The sequence below is a fragment of the Pleuronectes platessa genome, chromosome 6 (genome assembly GCF_947347685.1).
Source record: "Pleuronectes platessa chromosome 6, fPlePla1.1, whole genome shotgun sequence".
Taxonomy (NCBI): Eukaryota; Metazoa; Chordata; class Actinopteri; order Pleuronectiformes; family Pleuronectidae; genus Pleuronectes; species Pleuronectes platessa.
In genome coordinates, this window is record NC_070631.1 from 2,473,600 (window position 1) to 2,494,943 (window position 21,344).

The following is a 21,344-nucleotide window of genomic DNA, read 5'->3' on the forward strand; positions in this document are numbered from 1 at the left end:
GCCGAGCGGCGTCAACACGACACATCTTGTGCTGCAGAGGCCACGCCCCCATCATCCTTCTGACAGTCTATGTTTTCATGCATTCAGTGGGAGGGCGACATTGGACATCAGGGTGGCAGATTTAGGGAACTAGGTGGTTGAGACGCCTCACATCCCCCCACAGGGGCAGCTGCAGCACAGCCCATTTAAGCCGGGGACACGTGACCACCAGATAAAGGGGGGGTGGGGGGGGGGGGGCTATGTGGATACCAGGCTGTGTCCAGGGCAACTCAGTTATTCATTTCCTAGCAACCGTTGGATCTTGGGAGGAGGGCGGGGGGGGGCTCTATGTGGCCTACATGCCCCTCATCTGTGACGTGGCGGTCCGACCTCCTTTATCCACCGACCACTGAGAATCTGATCAGCTTCTAGAACCCAAACAAAGAGCACAGCACAGGGAGAGCTCACTGATCTGGATACTGCTTGACAAGCTGTGTGATGTCACAGGTATCATACGACACGTGGTCAGAAACATATGATGAATGATGAAGCTTGAATGGACTTTTAATTGAAACTCAATTCATCTTAAAAACATATTATTTAGCAATAAGCTACTGGGACATATTTCTTAAAATTATGATGAAAGGTGTTATAAGGCTCCATATCAATATTTGTGTTTGATTCTGGTAAATGTTTACAGGTAATGTCCAAAATCCTTTGACAATAGTAGTCATGATGATATATTACCACATTGCATCTGTTCTATTCTACTGTGTCTTACTCTATTACAAGTACCTGGGTGTCACACTGGACAATAAACTGGACCTGTCCACCAACACAGAGGCCGTCTACAAGAAGGGCCTGAGCCAGCTTTACTTCCTGAGGAGGCTCAGGTCCTTCAATGTCTGCAACAAGATGCTGCAGATTTTCTACAAGTCTGTTGTGGCGAGCACCATCTTCTTTGCTGTGGTGTCCTGGGGTGCGGGCATCAAGGCTAAGGACGCCAACAGACTGAGAAAACTCCTTAGGAAGGCAGAGTCTGTGGTTGGCTCTAAGCTTGTCACCCTGGACGAGGTGGTGGAGGACAGGATGCTGGCAAAACTGCTGGCAATCATGGACAATCCCTCTCCCCCCTCCACAAAACACTGGACAAGCTAAGGAGCAGCTTCAGCCACAGACTCATTCAACCCGCTGCTCTAAGGAACGATACAGGAAGTCGTTCCTCCCAACTGCAATAAGACTGTACAACGCATCTACCTCTGTCAGAGCCACCATCACAGAACTGCACTAAATGTACCTGTCTCCTCGCACTGTGTACCCTGTACAACACTACGCTATGTGTTAATATAAACCATATTGATACTATATATCATTTTATACAATAATATTGTCTTTTGCACACTGTCTACATATTCTTACACTCATAGTATATTATATTATCTATTGTATAGTCGAATACTTATATTTATACCTCTACTATATATCATATCATATTATATCATTCTCTTTGTATATTCTTTGTATATAATATTTATACATGTGTACATGTTATTATTATTATATTTACTATTATTATATATACTGTTGCTGCCATTATTACTATATACTGCTATTATACTGGTAGAATTAATATCATATATAAATATATATATTATGTTATATTATATACTATATATACTGTACTATTTGTATATACTGTCTAACAATAACATTACCATCATATCATCAGTACTATTACCATCATCTTGCCACTGCACCTTATCTACCTATTTATCTTGTGTTCCTGTTTTTTTATTCTTTCTACCTCAATATTTTTTATTTTATTCTATTGTATTGTATTTTATTGTATTCAAATATACCTGCTGCTATGACGACTTAATTTCCCTTCGGGGATGAATAAAGTAATCTATCTATCAATTTCTGGAATTAGCATTTGTGGGTGCACTCGATTTAATTTATTGTTTTTTATTTTAGTAGATAGGATCTTTATATATACAGTCTATGGATAGGACTCGGATATGGGCCATTTCAGGGAATGATTGGTCCCTGACAGCAAATACAACACACAGCAAGTCCAACTCACAAAAACTTCACACTTAGACACAAACAGGTTTTAATCACTCGAGTGTGGAATAAGTTTAACTTATTTTTTTTCATATTCACAAATAAGAAAGGATGTTTTTTGAGTTACTATCTGTAGATTCGTGATTAACAAGTCACACAATCAAATCAAAAAGACTTAGTATTGTTTGTTTTTGAGGGAGAGTAAAGCTCAGTCGTGCTTCTGAGTCGAAGCTAGCCAACCTGAAGACGAGTGTGCTACGAAGAGCTCTACGCAGTATCCTGACGTGCGCCTCCCACGAGCTGTGATTGGTCGGCTTGGTCTGACGCTCGGGACCTTCATATCTAATTCAGATGCTCCAGACTTCAAGTCTTCTGCGTATGTCACCAGGGGCAAGACGTGAGGACACAATGTGATTTAGGAATGCTTAATGAAGGCTTAACCATCCATCAGGATGTGAACACCTACATGTAACATAGAGAGTGACAGCAGTTCAGGCCATTCATGGATGTGATGCTGGAATGGGTGACGCAAGAAGAGGGAGATACACTGGGAGGCTGTGGGAGACATCCTCAGACTGGGGGGGCGGACAACTGCTCATGTGACTCTGTTGACGTTGTTATTCTGTTGCACCTTCTTGATCAAATAAACTATCACTACACAAATAGCAAGTCAACAAATAATTCAGAAGAAAACACGCACTAACAACACAGAAACAACAAAAACACAGGGAACAAAAATAAAAACAGAATTATCTCATATAAACTTCTACATGTGTGGTAGTAAAGTGGTGTAAGAGCTTCCCTGTGTTTAAAATAAGTCTTCACATTACACAGCACTTTGCTAATAAGAGGCGCCATGTTGGAAAACACATGACGGCACCAGGGTGGGGTGAAGGAGGCGGTCCCTGCAGCCCTTCAGCCGCTCAGCCAATGGGAAGCCACAGTCAGCTTCCACATACCTGAGTGACAGGGAAGGCGACCAATGGCGGCACAGCATCCACGGGGACGCAGGGGCTTCGCTCCGATATAAACGTCACTCCACCCCCACCAGCTCCATCATATCTTACATCGGCCCCATAGTCGTCGAAGTGTAAGATTCACCACCGTCCATCTTCTTCTTCTCCTTCACGGCTCCTGCTCAACTCAACTCCTCGAAATGGTAAGAATCCTTTAAAGCATGAGTCTGACTCCAGGTCGGTGCAGGGTCTGCAGACAGGGAGGATGGAGAGGAGAAGGGGGGGGGGGAGGGGGGAGTCAGAGCGGATGAAACCGCCATTTGACTTCATGCAATATAAAAGCAGCAGATGTGGGGGGTGTGAGACAATGGTGTTGTGTGAGGAGGGGTGGGGGGGGGGGGGGGCGCTGTGTCGGGCTCTGGGGACGTCGCGGGAGGGGACACCGGGACAAGAGAGGGTCGCACCGCGGGCAGAATGAGTCCCGATGGCCGGTTCGCTCCGGTCCTCGGTTCGACTGAGCCCCGGTGAGGCTCCTGCAGCCGCCGCCCCGTTGACTCACTGTTCCTGCGGCGGAGGATGCGCAGGAGCAGAGCCCTCCACCGCCAGAGACACCACCCGAGGAGGGGGGGAGGGGGACTCAGTTGTTATTTTTTACTGCAGAACACAACTGTTCATCTTGAGGGAACGAAACCGAAACATCCGCTGAAACAACAACAACAATAACAACAATAAAATACCATTAAAACTGTTATTACCTGAGATCTTAATGTCTGTGACGTCTGTTTTTCTATGAGAGGATTCAAATTTTCATTATTTATTAAATGTCGGTTGCTGAGTGGAGGGTTTGACCACAGCAACGCAGAATAAACGCAATGCACCAATCACAGGTTGAGGCAGGGAGCTCCTCTGCCAGTGATTGGCTGCTGCTGATCAAATAGTTTTCATGCCGTTAGAAATATTAACACAACTGAAATAGTTTAGTGTTTGACATTAAAGAGACTTTTCATCCTCTTATTTATTCTGAAATCTCAAAGAGGAACAAGTTTATTGATGCATTATTATAATTCATGGCCCGCAGGTGTATAACAGGTATTTTCTTTTTTCCACAGCGTGAGTGCATCTCTATCCACGTCGGTCAGGCCGGAGTCCAGATCGGTAACGCCTGCTGGGAGCTGTACTGCCTGGAACATGGGATCCAGCCGGACGGACAGATGCCCAGTGACAAGACCATCGGAGGAGGAGACGACTCCTTCAACACCTTCTTCAGTGAGACCGGAGCAGGGAAGCACGTCCCCAGAGCCGTCTTCGTGGACCTGGAGCCCACTGTCATCGGTAAGCTGTCATGAAATGTAGAGACCACGGTTACTCTGATTTATTAAATCAAACTGTTGAGTCATCTCTGACTGACTCTGTCTCTTCAGATGAAGTTCGCACTGGAACCTACCGCCAGCTGTTCCACCCTGAGCAGCTGATCACTGGGAAGGAAGATGCTGCCAACAACTACGCCCGTGGACACTACACCATCGGCAAAGAGATCATTGACATTGTGCTGGACAGGATGCGCAAACTGGTGAGTAACTTAGGATCAGTTATACATCTTTCTTAATTTTGACAGAAAACATCAAACTAAATCATAATATTGTGTCTCATATTTAATCTCTCTCCCTCTCATGTCTCCAGGCCGACCAGTGCACTGGTCTTCAGGGCTTCCTGGTCTTCCACAGCTTCGGAGGTGGCACCGGCTCTGGCTTCACCTCCCTGCTGATGGAGCGTCTGTCCGTCGACTACGGCAAGAAGTCCAAGCTGGAGTTCTCCATCTACCCCGCCCCCCAGGTGTCCACTGCAGTGGTGGAGCCCTACAACGCCATCCTGACCACCCACACCACCCTGGAGCACTCTGACTGTGCCTTCATGGTAGATAACGAAGCCATCTATGATATCTGCCGCAGGAACCTGGACATCGAACGTCCCTCCTACACCAACCTGAACAGGCTGATCAGTCAGATTGTGTCCTCCATCACTGCTTCCCTCCGTTTCGATGGTGCCCTCAACGTGGATCTGACCGAGTTCCAGACCAACTTGGTGCCATATCCCCGTATCCACTTCCCTCTGGCCACCTACGCCCCCGTCATCTCTGCAGAGAAGGCCTACCACGAGCAGCTCTCCGTGTCTGAGATCACAAACGCCTGCTTCGAGCCGGCCAATCAGATGGTGAAATGTGACCCTCGCCACGGTAAGTACATGGCCTGCTGCCTCCTGTACCGTGGAGATGTGGTGCCCAAAGATGTCAACTCAGCCATTGCCACCATCAAGACCAAACGCTCCATCCAGTTTGTGGACTGGTGTCCCACTGGATTCAAGGTCGGCATCAACTACCAGCCACCCACTGTGGTTCCTGGTGGAGACCTGGCCAAGGTCCAGAGGGCCGTGTGCATGCTGAGCAACACCACCGCCATCGCTGAGGCCTGGGCTCGGCTCGACCACAAGTTTGACCTGATGTACGCCAAGAGGGCCTTCGTGCACTGGTATGTGGGTGAGGGTATGGAGGAGGGGGAGTTCTCCGAGGCCAGGGAGGACATGGCCGCTCTGGAGAAGGATTACGAGGAGGTCGGAGTCGACTCCATCGAGGGAGAGGGAGAAGAGGAAGGAGAAGAATATTAAAAGGGACACACAGGCATTAGTTCAACAGAAAATAAATTGATTGCAAAATGTAAAATTGGGCTTTGTTCAAAATAAAGTTTCTGTCACATGTGAAGTTGTTTTGCTTTTGTTCATTCAAACTAAATAAACTGTGTTTTTTGCAAAAATTATAATGAAATGAAAAATGTTGAAAATCAGGTTCAATCATTGAAGTTTTTTCTTTCTCTTCATACATTTAACAGATTATACAAGTTTGGGCAGATATTTATATCTATGTATATATATAACTAAGTGCTTTGGGAAGAACGAGCATATTTTAAAGTTATTTCTAAATTTTATAATTATAAATAGTGAGACATGTTGACTTGTGATAAACTAAATGGATGTGAAATGAAGAAGAACACAATAAAGATCGGCCACCACAAAGTTATACATTTGACTACAAGTTAAGAGACTCACACTAGTTGTGAGACTCGATGTCTTGAGGTGTTTTTAACAAAGCAATTTTTAAAAGATCTTCATACATTTTGATGTACAAAAATACAAATAGACATCTAACTGTAGATTTAATGAAAAATCTATGGAATTGCCATTTGATCAGCAATCATACGCTCAGTAGCCCAACAAGGACAAAATGAAGACAAGTTTTCAGAATATTCTTTTATAACATAGAATAATATATAAATGTTATTCACAAAAAAATACTTGTGACCAAAGAGTGTGACACTATGCTCAGGTCTTTGCATTAACCACCCCACAGAGTTCTCCTGTGGCAGGTGGATTTGTCCATGTGAACACGACCTCAAGTCAGAACAACAGCCCGGAAAATTTTGAAACATGACTTGCTGACATCATCAGTTATAAAGCAATTAATAACATGTTATAACCAGCCCTGAATGGAGGAGCTTACTTTTGCTGAAGTGTCTCGTTCTGACTGATGTGTTTCTCTATCTGGTTTTCTTTTTGCTCAGAATGCTTTATTCGTTACTCATTTGTATCTGGATCTGCCTGACTCATCTAGAGAGGGGTTTGAGAGCAGAGAGCTTTGAATCAAATCAAATCAAATCAAAGTTTATTGTCACATGCACCAATGACAGCGTCATCGGAGCAGTGGAATTCTTGTGACATGGCAGGCAACATCTACGCAGTAGACGACTTTACAAAATAGAAAAATAACATACTATGTAACATATAACATATAACATTGTAACATATAACATAGTCAAGTGATGCACCACTTTACAGGGTGAAGGATGGGGGAATATTAAATTAAATAATATGAATATATGTATAACATATAACAGAGTCAAATCAAAGTCAAATGAAGCAGCAGTTTACAGGGTGAAGAAGTGGGGAATATTAAATAAATGCATATATGTAAGTGTATTTGTATGAGCGGGGGAGCAGAATGTACATGGTGACTGTTCAGAGGGTCAGTGTTGATTGTTCAGAAGCCTAATGGCCTGGGGGAAGAAGCTGTATGTGAGTCTGGTAGTCCGAAGCATTGAAGGAGAATGTTTAACATGAATTTTGAAGATGAAATATATGGAAGAGGTAGGGCTCAGTGAGTTCACACGTCATTCCCACTCCTTTCCTAATATGTGTTTTTACTTTGTTTGCTTTTTTCATTTTAATTCAATTTATGTTATTATTTTGCCTTAGTTAAATAGTTATTTTAATTTAAGTTATATCAGTCTCATTTTATTTATTTTTTACTTTTGTTTGATTTAAATAGTTATTTTTATGATATTTTGTTTTATTTTGTATAATTTAATTAAAATTATTTTTATTTAGTTTAATTTAATTTAAAACATTGAAATGCGTCACCTCCCTGTGCAAGGGCGTTGTCTGTTTTGTTGGACCAATAGGAATAGGTCACATGTGACTCCTGGACCAATCACAGTTGTCCTTTTGTTCTTCAAGCTCAGGCAGTATAAATAGCTCTGTGTGATGCTGCACTGGTACAGTTGCTCCAAACGCAGGACAGATTGAGTCTTGTTGCCAGAAGCAAATCAACATCTCCTGGTTATTTAATCTTCATTGTTCCAGGAAACATGGTGAGTAGGAAAACTCTTTAAATCATGTGATCTCAAATATCTGGAATTTAGTTTGACTCAGTTCAAAAGGCAGCTGCAGCTTTAATACAGGACGTGAACTGAAGCCGCAGAATGTGTGTTTCTGTGGCCGCAGTGGAGCTAGATCAAGAAGCAGCTGAGATTCAAGTGGAGCTGTAGAGTCCTGCTCCTCCTGTCTGGACCTTGATCCAGTTAGAGGAGCTCTCTGGGCCCTCGGCCGCCAACAGGCCTGTTTTACCGCCTGGTTCAAACACCTGCTGGGGCTGGAGGTTAGAAAGAAAGCTCCAGGACTCGGGAGGTAGAAGTGTCCCAGAACTAAGCTCCTGCGCCGGGTCCCTCCCTGAGAGCAGCCCAGACTGTCTGTCTGTCTCTGAAGTGTCGCAGGCCTGTTGTCTAATCCATCCATTAGGCTTCAGGCCTCAATGACCCTACAACCACAGGCCTTTCAGACTAAACCTCTGAGAAGCTCCTGCTCTGGTTACATCTCATCTTTCATGTTCAATTTGTTTCCAGCTGTGTTTACTGAATGTCTCTTTCAGATGAAGTTTTTCTTTGTCTTCCAAACAAGAGGTTTTTCCTCCTCCCTTAAAGGGACAGTTCACCCCAAGATTTAAATTGTCTCATCATCCACTCGTCACTATGATGGAGGGTGCGTTAAGTGTAAGAGACCATAAAACGCTTTTGGAGTTTAAGGGCTTAACAGGGTTGCAGCCAAACCCAATACAATTAACGTAAATGGCAAACAGGCCTTTAAATGTTAAAAAAAAAAATGTTTATATATAAAACCACTAAAATGCTCCATCCTGCTCCTGTGATGTCATCGAAGTGTCTGTAAGCCCCGACATTAAAATACGACTAAAAATGGCATCATTTAGTGTTGTTAGAATAAATGCCCTCTGTGATCCTTCTGCCTGAGCGGCGTTCACGTTCCGGCACGCGCACACCGCACAAGCTCAAACCCTCCCCCCCCCCCCATCGGCATAGAGGTGGCTAGATAACCAGTGAATTTTCGATTTTGGGTGAACTATCCCTTTAAGCTCATGTCTGACTAATCTGCTGCAGTGTCCGTGAAGAGTTTATCTGTTCAGAGGGTAAAAGATGAATGAACAGCATCTGTCAGGGGATTCTTAATATAGGGCTGCAACAACAAAAATATGTAATCGACTCAAACATATCTGGCAGCTAATCTGGTAACAAAGTGGTCAGGTCTGATATAATACACCACGCGCACTGCGGCAGCGTCTCCTGAGGTGGGGGCAGTAAACCAACCAATCCCGTTCCTTATTGGTTCGCGTGACGAGGTTGTCTCATCTCTGGCCGGGATGAAAGCATCTAATGATACAGAGGAGGCAATTCCTTAAAGTGTGAGAACGAGTCTTTCATGGAAACCGTCTCCTGCAAACTGTGTGAAGCTGATTTCAAGATAAGGAACACTGCAACATCCTAGTGAAACGAACCAGAGGAGAAACCGCGTTGAAGACATTCTGCTTCTTCATCCTTTTCTTCCGGTTTACTGGTGTTTGCTCGTTAACAGCTTACAAGTTCAGTGTCTCATTAGTGACATCTAGTGGTGAAGAGTCATGTCGCAGCTGAATACACCCTCAGCTCACCCTCCCCTTCCAGACATGACGGAGAACCAGTGGTAGACTTCAGTTGTCATAAAAAAAACTCGGAAGGTTTAGTATGTCCAGTCCAGTAATTAAAGTATTTAATTATAAAGTATTTAAATATAAAAGGCCCATTCTAGGGTGAAGAAAAATACTAAACATATCAGTGACATCATTTTTGACGAGTCATACTTTCACTGTGACGTAAGGATTTTCATATAAGATTAAACAACCTCTTTCTAAATATTCAAAACAATATCTTTGATTCTGTTTGAACTACTTTGTGTTATTGCATTGTAGATATAGAATTCAGTTGTTATATATTTTCTTTCATTCCAGTTTCCCATGTACACACTTTAACTTTGACTAGTCATGAATGCAACACCATACTGACTTAATCAAATTTTATTCAAGACATGTTGAACCTGTATTATGTAAATCTGAAACTGAAATTAGTGGTAAATAAATTGCAGATGTCTGTAATACATGTAAAAACTGCATCGTAAAAGAGGAGCGTTACTTTTTGCAATGGAAAGGTTTAGATGTAGTCTCGGTCTTTTCATTCGACTATTAATCAATTAATTGAAAACAATAATCGATAGATTAATCGATACACTTTATTCATGACGTTCTTCACAAGAGCTCCTTTCTTCTTCAGTGAATCAGCTTCAGGAAGCTGGTTGAATAAAATGTCTCTTCTCTCCGCAGCGTGAGTGCATCTCTATCCACGTCGGTCAGGCCGGAGTCCAGATCGGTAACGCCTGCTGGGAGCTGTACTGCTTGGAACATGGGATCCAGCCGGATGGACAGATGCCCAGTGACAAGACCATCGGAGGAGGAGACGACTCCTTCAACACCTTCTTCAGTGAGACCGGAGCAGGGAAGCACGTCCCCAGGGCCGTCTTCGTGGACCTGGAGCCCACTGTCATCGGTAAGCTGTCACGAAATGTAGAGACCACGGGTACTCTGATTTATTAAATCAAACTGTTGATTCATCTCTGACTGACTCTGTCTCTTCAGATGAAGTTCGCTCTGGAACCTACCGCCAGCTGTTCCACCCTGAGCAGCTGATCACTGGGAAGGAAGATGCTGCCAACAACTACGCCCGTGGCCACTACACCATCGGCAAAGAGATCATTGACCAGGTGCTGGACAGGATCCGCAAACTGGTGAGTAGCTTAATCTCAGGAGTTAATTTTCCTAATTTAATGCAAATATCATAATACCTCATATCCTCTCTGTCTTCAGGCCGACCAGTGCACTGGTCTTCAGGGCTTCCTGGTCTTCCACAGCTTCGGCGGTGGCACCGGCTCTGGCTTCACCTCCCTGCTGATGGAGCGTCTGTCCGTCGACTACGGCAAGAAGTCCAAGCTGGAGTTCTCCATCTACCCCGCCCCCCAGGTGTCCACCGCTGTGGTGGAGCCCTACAACGCCATCCTGACCACCCACACCACCCTGGAGCACTCTGACTGTGCCTTCATGGTAGATAACGAAGCCATCTATGATATCTGCCGCAGGAACCTGGACATCGAACGTCCCTCCTACACCAACCTGAACAGGCTGATCAGTCAGATTGTGTCCTCCATCACTGCTTCCCTCCGTTTCGATGGTGCCCTCAACGTGGATCTGACCGAGTTCCAGACCAACTTGGTGCCATATCCCCGTATCCACTTCCCTCTGGCCACCTACGCCCCCGTCATCTCTGCAGAGAAGGCCTACCACGAGCAGCTCTCCGTGTCTGAGATCACAAACGCCTGCTTCGAGCCGGCCAATCAGCTGGTGAAATGTGACCCTCGCCACGGTAAGTACATGGCCTGCTGCCTCCTGTTCCGTGGAGATGTGGTGCCCAAAGATGTCAACGCCGCCATCGCCACCATCAAGACCAAACGCACCATCCAGTTTGTGGACTGGTGTCCCACTGGATTCAAGGTCGGCATCAACTACCAGCCACCCACTGTGGTTCCTGGTGGAGACCTGGCCAAGGTCCAGAGGGCCGTGTGCATGCTGAGCAACACCACCGCCATCGCTGAGGCCTGGGCTCGGCTCGACCACAAGTTTGACCTGATGTACGCCAAGAGGGCCTTCGTGCACTGGTATGTGGGTGAGGGTATGGAGGAGGGGGAGTTCTCCGAGGCCAGGGAGGACATGGCAGCTCTGGAGAAGGATTACGAGGAGGTCGGAGCTGATAGCTTGGGAGAGGATGAGGATGAGGAAGGGGAGGAGTATTAAACACACATGCATTCCGCTGTACTTACCTGAGCATTGTCATTTTGTTCTAAATAAAGTGTTTGTTAAATGCTGTATTGTTTCCTCTCTTTAATTGTTCAAAAACATTCAGTTCAGAGTAAAAGCAATTAAATTGATAAATACTGAAGACATGAGAATAAAAGTTGGTTAACAAGCTATAGGTCAGTAGCTGTTTGTTGTGTACTGCTTCGGGGGTCATTTGTATAGTATATGCACTGATGCTTCTATACCATAGAAGTTCATAAGTAATGAACATATTTTAAAGTTGAACAGGTAACAAGTCTATTCCAAATGTTTTTTGATGCATTTGGGCAAGTCAATTTATTATAGTAAATAAAACTGTAAATGGCTTACAAGCAACAGGAAAGTAAAATTGTGTGAGTCTCTATTTGCGTTCTTTTAACACAAAGACACAGAATACATTTATTCAACCTATAGAGAATAAATATAAATGGAAAGTTTACTACTGTTACAGTAGTAGTAAATAAACTGCCATATGAGCAGTGGCATATCTGTGCATCATTGCTATAATGGAGTTATTCACCATCTTATGTAAAGTTTAATGCAAAGATAGAAATGTACATTTTTTATATGCTTTATCACAGTTTACTCAGGAAAAGTATCAGTCACACTGATACTAGGAATACAGTCTTGGAGTTCTAACCTATCCATAGATACCAAGATCATGCATGCTCCTTTTATCTAACCCTAACCCCTAACCAGAATCTGATAGATCTGGAGCTTTCTTAAATCATTTTGAATCCAACCCCCTGAGAGCTAACAAAGTATCTAGCAAACTTTCATAAACCTGTATATAACTCCTTTAATGAATCACAAACAGCTTCGGTTGCCCCCAAACACGTGGGAACTGTGACAGCAGCCTCAAACAGTGTGACATCAAAGGCAGCTGCCTCAAACAGTTTGGCATCAAAGGCAGCTGCCTCAAACAGTTTGGCAACAAAGGCAGCTGCCTTTATACAGTTTGGCTTCAAAGGCAACTGCCTGTATAAGTCAGTGGGAGTTCTGTTGAAACCATAACTGCTACTATGAGCTACCGCTGCCACGATTTGAGCTAGCCCCTACTGGTATAAATATTTCCATGTAACGGCTGCACTGGTTTAGTTGCTCCAAACCCAGGACAGATTGAGTCTTGTTGCCAGAAGCAAATCAACGTCTTCTCATTATTCAATCTAAAGTGTTCGAGGAATCATGGTGAGTAGGAAAACACTTTAAATCATGTGATCACAAATATCTGGAGTTTAGTTTGACTCAGTTCAAAAAGCAGCTGCAGCTTTAATACAGGAAGTGAACATGGCGACGCTCCGAGTGCCTGAAGCAGCAGAATGTGTGTTTCTGTGGTCCTAGTGGAGCTCGAACAGGAAGCACAACATGTGATTACTTGCTCGAAGTGTGTTGTCGTCTCCTCAGTATCATAAATCGATGAATGCACGTGGTTGAATAATATTTCTCCTTCCACAGCGTGAGTGTATCTCTGTGCACGTTGGTCAGGCCGGAGTCCAGATTGGCAACACCTGCTGGGAGCTGTACTGCTTGGAACATGGGATCCAGCCTGACGGCCTGATGCCCTCTAACAAGAGCATCGGAGGAGGAGACGACTCCTTCAACACCTTCTTCAGTGAGACGGGGGCAGGAAAGCACGTCCCCAGAGCCGTCTTCGTGGACCTGGAGCCCACTGTCATCGGTAAGCTGTCATGAAATGTAGAGACCACGGTTACTCTGATTTATTAAATCAAACTGTTGAGTCATTTCTAACTGACTCTGTCTCTTCAGATGAAGTTCGCACTGGAACCTACCGCCAGTTGTTCCACCCTGAGCAGCTGATCACTGGGAAGGAAGATGCTGCCAACAACTACGCCCGTGGACACTACACCATCGGCAAAGAGATCATTGACCTGGTGCTGGACAGGATCCGCAAACTGGTAGGTTACTTAATACTTTTCCAAATGTTTATTCAAAAATCATAATATCTCATATTCTCTCATGTCTTCAGGCTGACCAGTGCACTGGTCTTCAGGGCTTCCTGATCTTCCACAGCTTCGGAGGTGGCACCGGCTCTGGCTTCACCTCCCTGCTGATGGAGCGTCTGTCCGTCGACTACGGCAAGAAGTCCAAGCTGGAGTTCTCCATCTACCCCGCCCCCCAGGTGTCCACCGCTGTGGTGGAGCCCTACAACGCCATCCTGACCACCCACACCACCCTGGAGCACTCTGACTGCGCCTTCATGGTAGATAACGAAGCCATCTATGATATCTGCCGCAGGAACCTCGATATCGAGCAACCCACCTATGTCAACCTGAACAGGCTGATCAGTCAGATTGTGTCCTCCATCACTGCTTCCCTCCGTTTCGATGGCGCCCTCAACGTGGACCTGACCGAGTTCCAGACCAACTTGGTGCCATATCCCCGTATCCACTTCCCTCTGGCCACCTACGCCCCCGTCATCTCTGCAGAGAAGGCCTACCACGAGCAGCTCTCCGTGTCTGAGATCACAAACGCCTGCTTCGAGCCGGCCAATCAGATGGTGAAATGTGACCCTCGCCACGGTAAGTACATGGCCTGCTGCCTCCTGTACCGTGGAGATGTGGTGCCCAAAGATGTCAACTCAGCCATTGCCACCATCAAGACCAAACGCTCCATCCAGTTTGTGGACTGGTGTCCCACTGGATTCAAGGTCGGCATCAACTACCAGCCGCCCACTGTGGTTCCTGGTGGAGACCTGGCCAAGGTCCAGAGGGCCGTGTGCATGCTGAGCAACACCACCGCCATTGCTGAGGCCTGGGCTCGGCTCGACCACAAGTTTGACCTGATGTACGCCAAGAGGGCCTTCGTGCACTGGTATGTGGGTGAGGGTATGGAGGAGGGGGAGTTCTCCGAGGCCAGGGAGGACATGGCAGCTCTGGAGAAGGATTACGAGGAGGTTGGAGCTGATAGCTTGGGAGAGGATGATGAGGAAGGGGAAGAGTATTAATCACAGTTGCATTCCCTTGTTTTTACCTCAGCGTAGTCCTCTTGTTCTTAATAAAGTGCCTAATAAAATTGTTTCCTCTCTTAAATTTGAACTGCCTACATTCATCTTTTTTTTGCACACAGCAGAGGATTTGTTACAAAAAGCTTTTTAAGCGGATTCGATATCTATAAATGCAAATATCAAACGGGTTTGTAGTTATAAACAATAACAATCACTGATGCTTAGTTTTACACATATTAACATCTAGAATATAATGTGTCCCCATTTAAGAGATGTAATATGCTTTGATGACATGATGCTGTTTATTCTTACTTCAGGAAACACACAAAAAAAACCATCTAATCTGACTCTATTAAATAGAGCTGTAAGAATTGAGAATAAAACAAACCAACCCATCTTTGTAAAGCTTAAAGCACTAAAGTTTAAAGACTTGGTCGCTATCAAACGTTAAAGCCGTGAAAAGTGCATCATCAGAAATAGGTTTGATAAATATCTGGAGAACATTCCACTCTGAGTGAGATAGTACATTTTACTCTAATTCCTACAACTGCTACTCCAGACTTGACTACTTTATGTTCAAAAAGGTTCTGTCCAGAGTAAGAAGCTGTGAAACAGGTCACATCCGATCACGCCCCTAAAATACCAACGATTAACATTGATATGGAAAAGGAAGATCAGCCTGGAGAATAAATAACACTCTGTTGAATGACAGTTTCAAACAAATAAAATACAACAAGTTGTTAAGAAAACAATCTTAAAATAAAGGAAATTAGTGCAATCGCTCCTTAAACCCTCCCAGATGGAGAAAAAGCAGATATCAGACAGAAGTCTTTAAAAAGAAGACACGTGAAATATAAATTATAGAGTTGGAAATCAAAATGAAAATAATGGAATTAAAACATCAAGCAAACAAAGGACTCAGCTACAGTATTCTGAAATGAATTACATGTCAATTAAACACAGAGTTTAGATACTTGCTTACAGAGAGAGTTTAAAGGTCTTTGATATTTACCAAACAGAAACATATGATGACAACGGCCCAAAACCCCTGAAGCTCTTTGTATACATGATTAATAAAACAACAACCGTACAAAGACAGTAACTACATGTAAGGGCATCAGAGCACAATAATTCATCAAGAGTTATGAACAGCTCCGGAGCCCAGACCAGATCAGCCCCTTTGCCCAGGATACTGCAAAACATACAGCGGATCTTAAATTATCACAGGTGAGGGATCAGTAAAATGTAGACCATGTTCGACTTATATCAGAGGAAGATTTAGGGAAAGCAGCAAATATATTTAAGGCTGGGAAATGCCCAGATAGCGACTGTTTTCTATGAAGGGAAATGGTCAATGGTTTTGTATTTATATAGAGCTTTTCTAGTCGTGATGAACACTCAAAGCGCTTTACAGTACAGTTCTACATTCACACACATTCATACAGTGCATCTATTCGCAGCACTTTGTTATTCTATTGGGGGGGCATTCAGGGTTCAGCATCTTGCCCAAGGAGACTTCGGCATGCAGATGGATCAGACTGGGGATCGAACTACCGACCTTCAGGTTGGAGGACTACCACTCTACCCCCTCAGCCACAGCCGCCCACTGAGACTGAATGAAGGGAAATTCAGTCTCATCTCATTTAACTTTTTGTCTGTATTTAAGTTGTGTAGTTGTTTACATGTAGAACCAAAACAGCCCAGAACTACTGAACTTTATTGATGGCTTCATATTTCTTACGCCGCCTACCTATTATTTTATTTTTGATTTAATTGAAGATAAAGAAAAATATTCTTGTCTGTATTTTAAGGTTAAATAGATGGTTTGGTTTATTTTATTTTCATTTTCTACCTCATTTTATTTAGCTTTTTGTTATGTCTGAATTAAGTGATTTTTTTTGTTTGATTCTATTTAAAATAAAATAATGTTCTAATCTCATTCATTAATTTTCTGGTTGTGTTTGAATTAAAAATATACTTTATTTTAATTAAAATATTATTTCTCAATCTAATTCAATGTATTCTTTGTTGTGTTTGAGTTACGGAGTTAATCGAATTTTATTTAATTTTGTATTATTCAATTTATTGATCTTTACCAACATTTTCAATATGATTTCATTTATCTTATTTTTGGTAATATAATTAAATTTATTTCGATTCAATTCAATTCAATTCAATTCAATTCAATTCAATTCAATTCAATTCAATTCAATTCAATTCAATTCAATTCAATTCAAACTTTATGAACTTTACTTCCGTGTGTAGTTCATAAAGTTTAACAAGCTGCGCAGTCTCTTTCGATTGGACCTATAGGAAAAGGTCACATGTGGAGCCCTGGACCAATCACAGTCGTCCTTTTGTCCCCCGGGCTCAGGCGGTATAAATTCCCCGTGTAACGGCTGCACTGGTTCAGTTGCTTCCAACGCAGGACAGATTGAGTCTTGTCGCACGAAGCAAATCAGCGTCTCCTCGTTTTTGATCTTTATTGTTCCAGGAATCATGGTGAGTAGGAAAAACACTCTTTAAATCACGTGTTCTCAAATCTCTGGAGTTTAGTTTGACTCAGTTTAAAAAGCAGCTGCAGCTTTTAAAACAGGAAGTGAACGTGACGACGCACCGAGTGGGTGAAGCAGCAGAATGTGTGTTTCCGTGGTCGTAGTGGAGTCCGAACCGGAAGCGGCTCAGATTCAAGTGGAGCCGGAGTGTCCTGCTCCTCCTGATCCAGTTTGATCCAGTTAGAGGAGCTCTGGGCTCTCCGCCGCCATCAGGCCCGTTTTACCGCCTGCTTCGAACCCCTGCTGGGGCGGGAGGTTAGAAAGAAAGCACCACGACTCGGGAGGTAAAAGTGTCCCAGAACTAAGCCCCTGGGCCGGGTCCCTCCCTGAGAGCAGCCCGGTCTCTGTTTCTCTGACGTGACGCAGGCCTGTGGTCTAATCCACCCATGAGGCTTCAGGCCTCGACCCCACAACCACAGGCCCTTTCAGACGACACCTCTGAGGAGCCCCTGCTCTGGTTACATCTCGTCTTTCATGTTTAGTTCGACTCCAGCTGTGTTTGATCAAAATCTCTTTCACATGAAGATTCTTTGTCTTCCAAACGAGTTATTTTTCCTTTTCTCCTCCATTAACCGCATGTCTGAATAATCAGCTGCTCTGTGGTGTCTTTGTCCAGGAAGCGTTTCCTGCTCAGAGGGTAAATAATGAATGTACATCATCTGTCAGGTGACCCTAATCGAGATGATCCTCACAAGAGCTCCTTTCTTCTCAGATCATGCATTAGCTCCAGGACCAGTGCACATGGGATCACTTGCTTAAAGCCTTTTTTTTCTTTTTCATTTTTATAAATGGATAAATACACGTGGTTGAATAATATTTCTCCTTCCACAGCGTGAGTGCATCTCTATCCACGTTGGTCAGGCCGGAGTCCAGATCGGTAACGCTTGCTGGGAGCTGTACTGCCTGGAACATGGGATCCAGCCGGACGGACAGATGCCTGGTGGCAAAAAGAGCATCGGAGGAGGAGACGACTCCTTCAACACCTTCTTCAGTGAGACCGGAGCAGGGAAGCACGTCCCCAGAGCCGTCTTCGTGGACCTGGAGCCCACTGTCATCGGTAAGCTGTCATGAAATGTAGAGACCGCGGTTACTCTGATTTATTAAATCAAACTTGATTTATTAAATCATTTCTGACTGACTCTGTCTCTTCAGATGAAGTTCGCTCTGGAATCTACCGCCAGCTGTTCCACCCTGAGCAGCTGATCACTGGGAAGGAAGATGCTGCCAACAACTACGCCCGTGGACACTACACCGTCGGCAAAGAGATCATTGACATTGTGCTGGACAGGATCCGCAAACTGGTGAGTAACTTGATCTCAACTTGATCTCAGGAGTTCGTTTTTCAAATTTACTCAAATCATAATATCTCTTATCCTCTCATGTCTTCAGGCCGACCAGTGCACTGGTCTTCAGGGCTTCCTGGTCTTCCACAGCTTCGGCGGTGGCACCGGCTCTGGCTTCACCTCCCTGCTGATGGAGCGTCTGTCCGTCGACTACGGCAAGAAGTCCAAGCTGGAGTTCTCCATCTACCCCGCCCCCCAGGTGTCCACTGCAGTGGTGGAGCCCTACAACGCCATCCTGACCACCCACACCACCCTGGAGCACTCTGACTGCGCCTTCATGGTAGATAACGAAGCCATCTATGATATCTGCCGCAGGAACCTGGACATCGATCGTCCCTCCTACGTCAACCTGAACAGGCTGATCAGTCAGATTGTCTCCTCCATCACTGCTTCCCTCCGTTTCGATGGTGCCCTCAACGTGGACCTGACCGAGTTCCAGACCAACTTGGTGCCATATCCCCGTGTCCACTTCCCTCTGGCCACCTACGCCCCCGTCATCTCTGCAGAGAAGGCCTACCACGAGCAATTAACAGTGTCTGAGATCACAAACGCCTGCTTCGAGCCGGCCAATCAGCTGGTGAAATGTGACCCTCGCCATGGTAAGTACATGGCCTGCTGCCTCCTGTACCGTGGAGATGTGGTGCCCAAAGATGTGAACGCCGCCATCGCCACCATCAAGACCAAACGTTCCATCCAGTTTGTGGACTGGTGTCCCACTGGTTTCAAGGTCGGCATCAACTACCAGCCACCCACTGTGGTTCCTGGTGGAGACCTGGCCAAGGTCCAGAGGGCCGTGTGCATGCTGAGCAACACCACCGCCATCGCTGAGGCCTGGGCTCGGCTCGACCACAAGTTTGACCTGATGTACGCCAAGAGGGCCTTCGTGCACTGGTATGTGGGTGAGGGTATGGAGGAGGGGGAGTTCTCCGAGGCCAGGGAGGACATGGCTGCTCTGGAGAAGGATTACGAGGAGGTCGGAGCTGATACTGTGGGAGAGGATGATGAGGAAGGGGAGGAGTATTAATCATGTATACATTCCCTTGTATTTACCTGTGTCATTTTGTTAATAAAGTGAATTGACTCGTAATATTGTTTCCTCATTTTCTCTCCATATAGATGGATATATATATATATATATAATCTTTATTCCACAGACTTTGTTCTACACATTTTAACATTTAGAATATAATTTGTGACCATCTAAAAGATGTGATTTGCTTTGATGAGCCGATTCTCTTAAACTCAAACTGTTTCTTAATACTTCAGGAAATGACCGACACTAATCCAGGCTTCCTCCATTAAAAATCCATTTGAGAGACATTTATTTTCAAGAATCGGAGGACTTATGATTACAATCAAAGGTGTTAATCTATAAAACAACTGACAAAATTAAAGCCTGCAACATTAAATAAATAAGGAAGTGATAAACCAGTCCACTGACTACCTTTTTAAATGGATTATGTTAGGAAATGCTCTGTCTGCTGTGGTTTAAGTTATGATTGAGTTGTTCATGATGAAAGCTGGATTATTGCAGCATTTCACAACATGATTTGCAATATGAACCAAGATGGAGTCCATTTTGTATATTTGTTGAAGCTCACTCCTTTACAGTGTCCATTTCTCACATGAATTTATTGATATTTTAATTTTAAACAAAACCCCCTAACCCACTCAGTTCAGCCACCTGGGGGCAGTGGTGATCAGCAGCTGATGCCTCCATTTTGCATCATGAAATTATTGCAGGTCAGATAAACTCGATTCACTCAGTGACCTGTGCAGCATTTTGTCTATAAACGTCACTTTCAGATTTCATTTGTATTGATTAAGTTGATTGTGTTTCTGCCTGAGAACCAAACAGACGGTGTCCTGGTGAGACAATAGAAGAGGGTGTGGTTTGAACTGTGGGCAGGGACGTCTCCTGCTGACAGACAGGTGGGGTTTCAAAATACTGAGTTCTGCTGTTTCTATCCTGGATCTGTAGATAATGAACCAACATGACACTTCTGACTGATTCATAAAAACACAACACATTCACAAATGTTGTAAAAGTTTTTATTTAATCTTGAGTTTTGTAGTTTTGGCCACGTTCAGCCACACAAACACTTGTGTCAAATTCAGCAATGATATTTAGTTTTATTTTGATGCACTAAAACTGACAAAAATGGCTTCTACATTACACTGACCCGTGTGAAAACTAGTTTTATTGCACGTTCGGCTGAGTTAATCTGTCAGTTGGCTGAATGAACTGAGACAGAATTACCAGTTGAAAATGTTTTCCAATTATTAAATCATAGGAGATTCATTAAAGGTGCAGCTAAGAACCTCACTTTTTAAAATCCCCATGTATTCACAACACGGGGAAAATATTCGCCTCCACACGTGAAGAGTGCTCCTCTCAATGTAAGACACGGCGTTAAGGATCCTTCCAGCTCACGGTCACGAGGTAATCTGACTAACTCCTTTTGGGAAATAAATAAATTCAGGGGCTGCATATTATCAGAATATTTTGAACGTTGAAAAGATGTGCACTTCAAAATGGTACAAAAACACAGACCCATACACACAAAGTGCCCTCATGCGTACAAAAGTTGATGTTTGGCTCTAAAAGCTCAACAGGCCCTGAATATGAAGCAGTGGAAGTTCTCTACACTGGAACATACGTGACAACACCTACAGGCAAACACATATGATTCTGTCGACTAAAGCAAACATGCTACAACATACAGCCTCCATGTTCTGCTCGCTCATCCTATTGAAGAACCGTCCCAACTCATTTAAAACCTCCCGGGTGTGTAGCAGCAGTGCACAACAAACACAGGAGCAGTGGAACTCATTGACCTTCCGGTTTCCTTCAGCGTGACAGTGGAGGCAGCGAGAGAACAGAATCTT

General features: G+C 44.3%; 4 protein-coding genes across 4 annotated transcripts; all 4 read left to right on the forward strand.

Moving 5' to 3' along the window:
• The first annotated feature begins 3,040 nt into the window (after positions 1–3,040).
• LOC128442436 (tubulin alpha chain) lies at positions 3,041–5,754 on the forward strand. The gene is made up of 4 exons (XM_053424896.1): positions 3,041–3,202; positions 4,109–4,331; positions 4,421–4,569; positions 4,680–5,754. Exons 1-4 carry the CDS (start codon positions 3,200–3,202, stop codon positions 5,658–5,660), a joined length of 1,356 nt encoding a protein of 451 aa, XP_053280871.1. The 5' UTR covers positions 3,041–3,199; the 3' UTR covers positions 5,661–5,754.
• A 1,806-nt stretch (positions 5,755–7,560) lies between these two features.
• LOC128442439 (tubulin alpha chain) lies at positions 7,561–11,575 on the forward strand. Its single transcript, XM_053424898.1, has 4 exons — positions 7,561–7,696; positions 10,030–10,252; positions 10,342–10,490; positions 10,570–11,575. Exons 1-4 carry the CDS (start codon positions 7,694–7,696, stop codon positions 11,548–11,550), a joined length of 1,356 nt encoding a protein of 451 aa, XP_053280873.1. The 5' UTR covers positions 7,561–7,693; the 3' UTR covers positions 11,551–11,575.
• Positions 11,576–13,052: 1,477 nt separating this feature from the next.
• Positions 13,053–14,557, forward strand: LOC128442469 (tubulin alpha chain-like). Its single transcript, XM_053424935.1, has 3 exons — positions 13,053–13,270; positions 13,360–13,508; positions 13,580–14,557. The coding sequence occupies exons 1-3, from the start codon at positions 13,150–13,152 to the stop codon at positions 14,555–14,557; spliced, it is 1,248 nt and encodes a 415-aa protein (XP_053280910.1). The 5' UTR covers positions 13,053–13,149.
• A 2,360-nt stretch (positions 14,558–16,917) lies between these two features.
• LOC128442435 (tubulin alpha chain) lies at positions 16,918–19,542 on the forward strand. Its single transcript, XM_053424894.1, has 4 exons — positions 16,918–17,059; positions 17,944–18,169; positions 18,265–18,413; positions 18,502–19,542. Exons 1-4 carry the CDS (start codon positions 17,057–17,059, stop codon positions 19,477–19,479), a joined length of 1,356 nt encoding a protein of 451 aa, XP_053280869.1. The 5' UTR covers positions 16,918–17,056; the 3' UTR covers positions 19,480–19,542.
• Positions 19,543–21,344: the final 1,802 nt, after the last annotated feature.

Coding starts and splice junctions, on each gene's coding strand:
- LOC128442436 (XM_053424896.1), top strand. Junction 4,332..4,420: donor CCTGGAGCCCACTGTCATCG/GTAAGCTGTCAT, acceptor CTGTCTCTTCAG/ATGAAGTTCGCACTGGAACC. Junction 4,570..4,679: donor TGGACAGGATGCGCAAACTG/GTGAGTAACTTA, acceptor TCATGTCTCCAG/GCCGACCAGTGCACTGGTCT.
- LOC128442435 (XM_053424894.1), top strand. Junction 18,170..18,264: donor CCTGGAGCCCACTGTCATCG/GTAAGCTGTCAT, acceptor CTGTCTCTTCAG/ATGAAGTTCGCTCTGGAATC. Junction 18,414..18,501: donor TGGACAGGATCCGCAAACTG/GTGAGTAACTTG, acceptor TCATGTCTTCAG/GCCGACCAGTGCACTGGTCT.
- LOC128442439 (XM_053424898.1), top strand. Junction 10,253..10,341: donor CCTGGAGCCCACTGTCATCG/GTAAGCTGTCAC, acceptor CTGTCTCTTCAG/ATGAAGTTCGCTCTGGAACC. Junction 10,491..10,569: donor TGGACAGGATCCGCAAACTG/GTGAGTAGCTTA, acceptor CTCTGTCTTCAG/GCCGACCAGTGCACTGGTCT.
- LOC128442469 (XM_053424935.1), top strand. CDS start 13,150: ATGCCCTCTAACAAGAGCATCGGAGGAGGAGACGACTCCTTCAACACC. Junction 13,271..13,359: donor CCTGGAGCCCACTGTCATCG/GTAAGCTGTCAT, acceptor CTGTCTCTTCAG/ATGAAGTTCGCACTGGAACC. Junction 13,509..13,579: donor TGGACAGGATCCGCAAACTG/GTAGGTTACTTA, acceptor TCATGTCTTCAG/GCTGACCAGTGCACTGGTCT.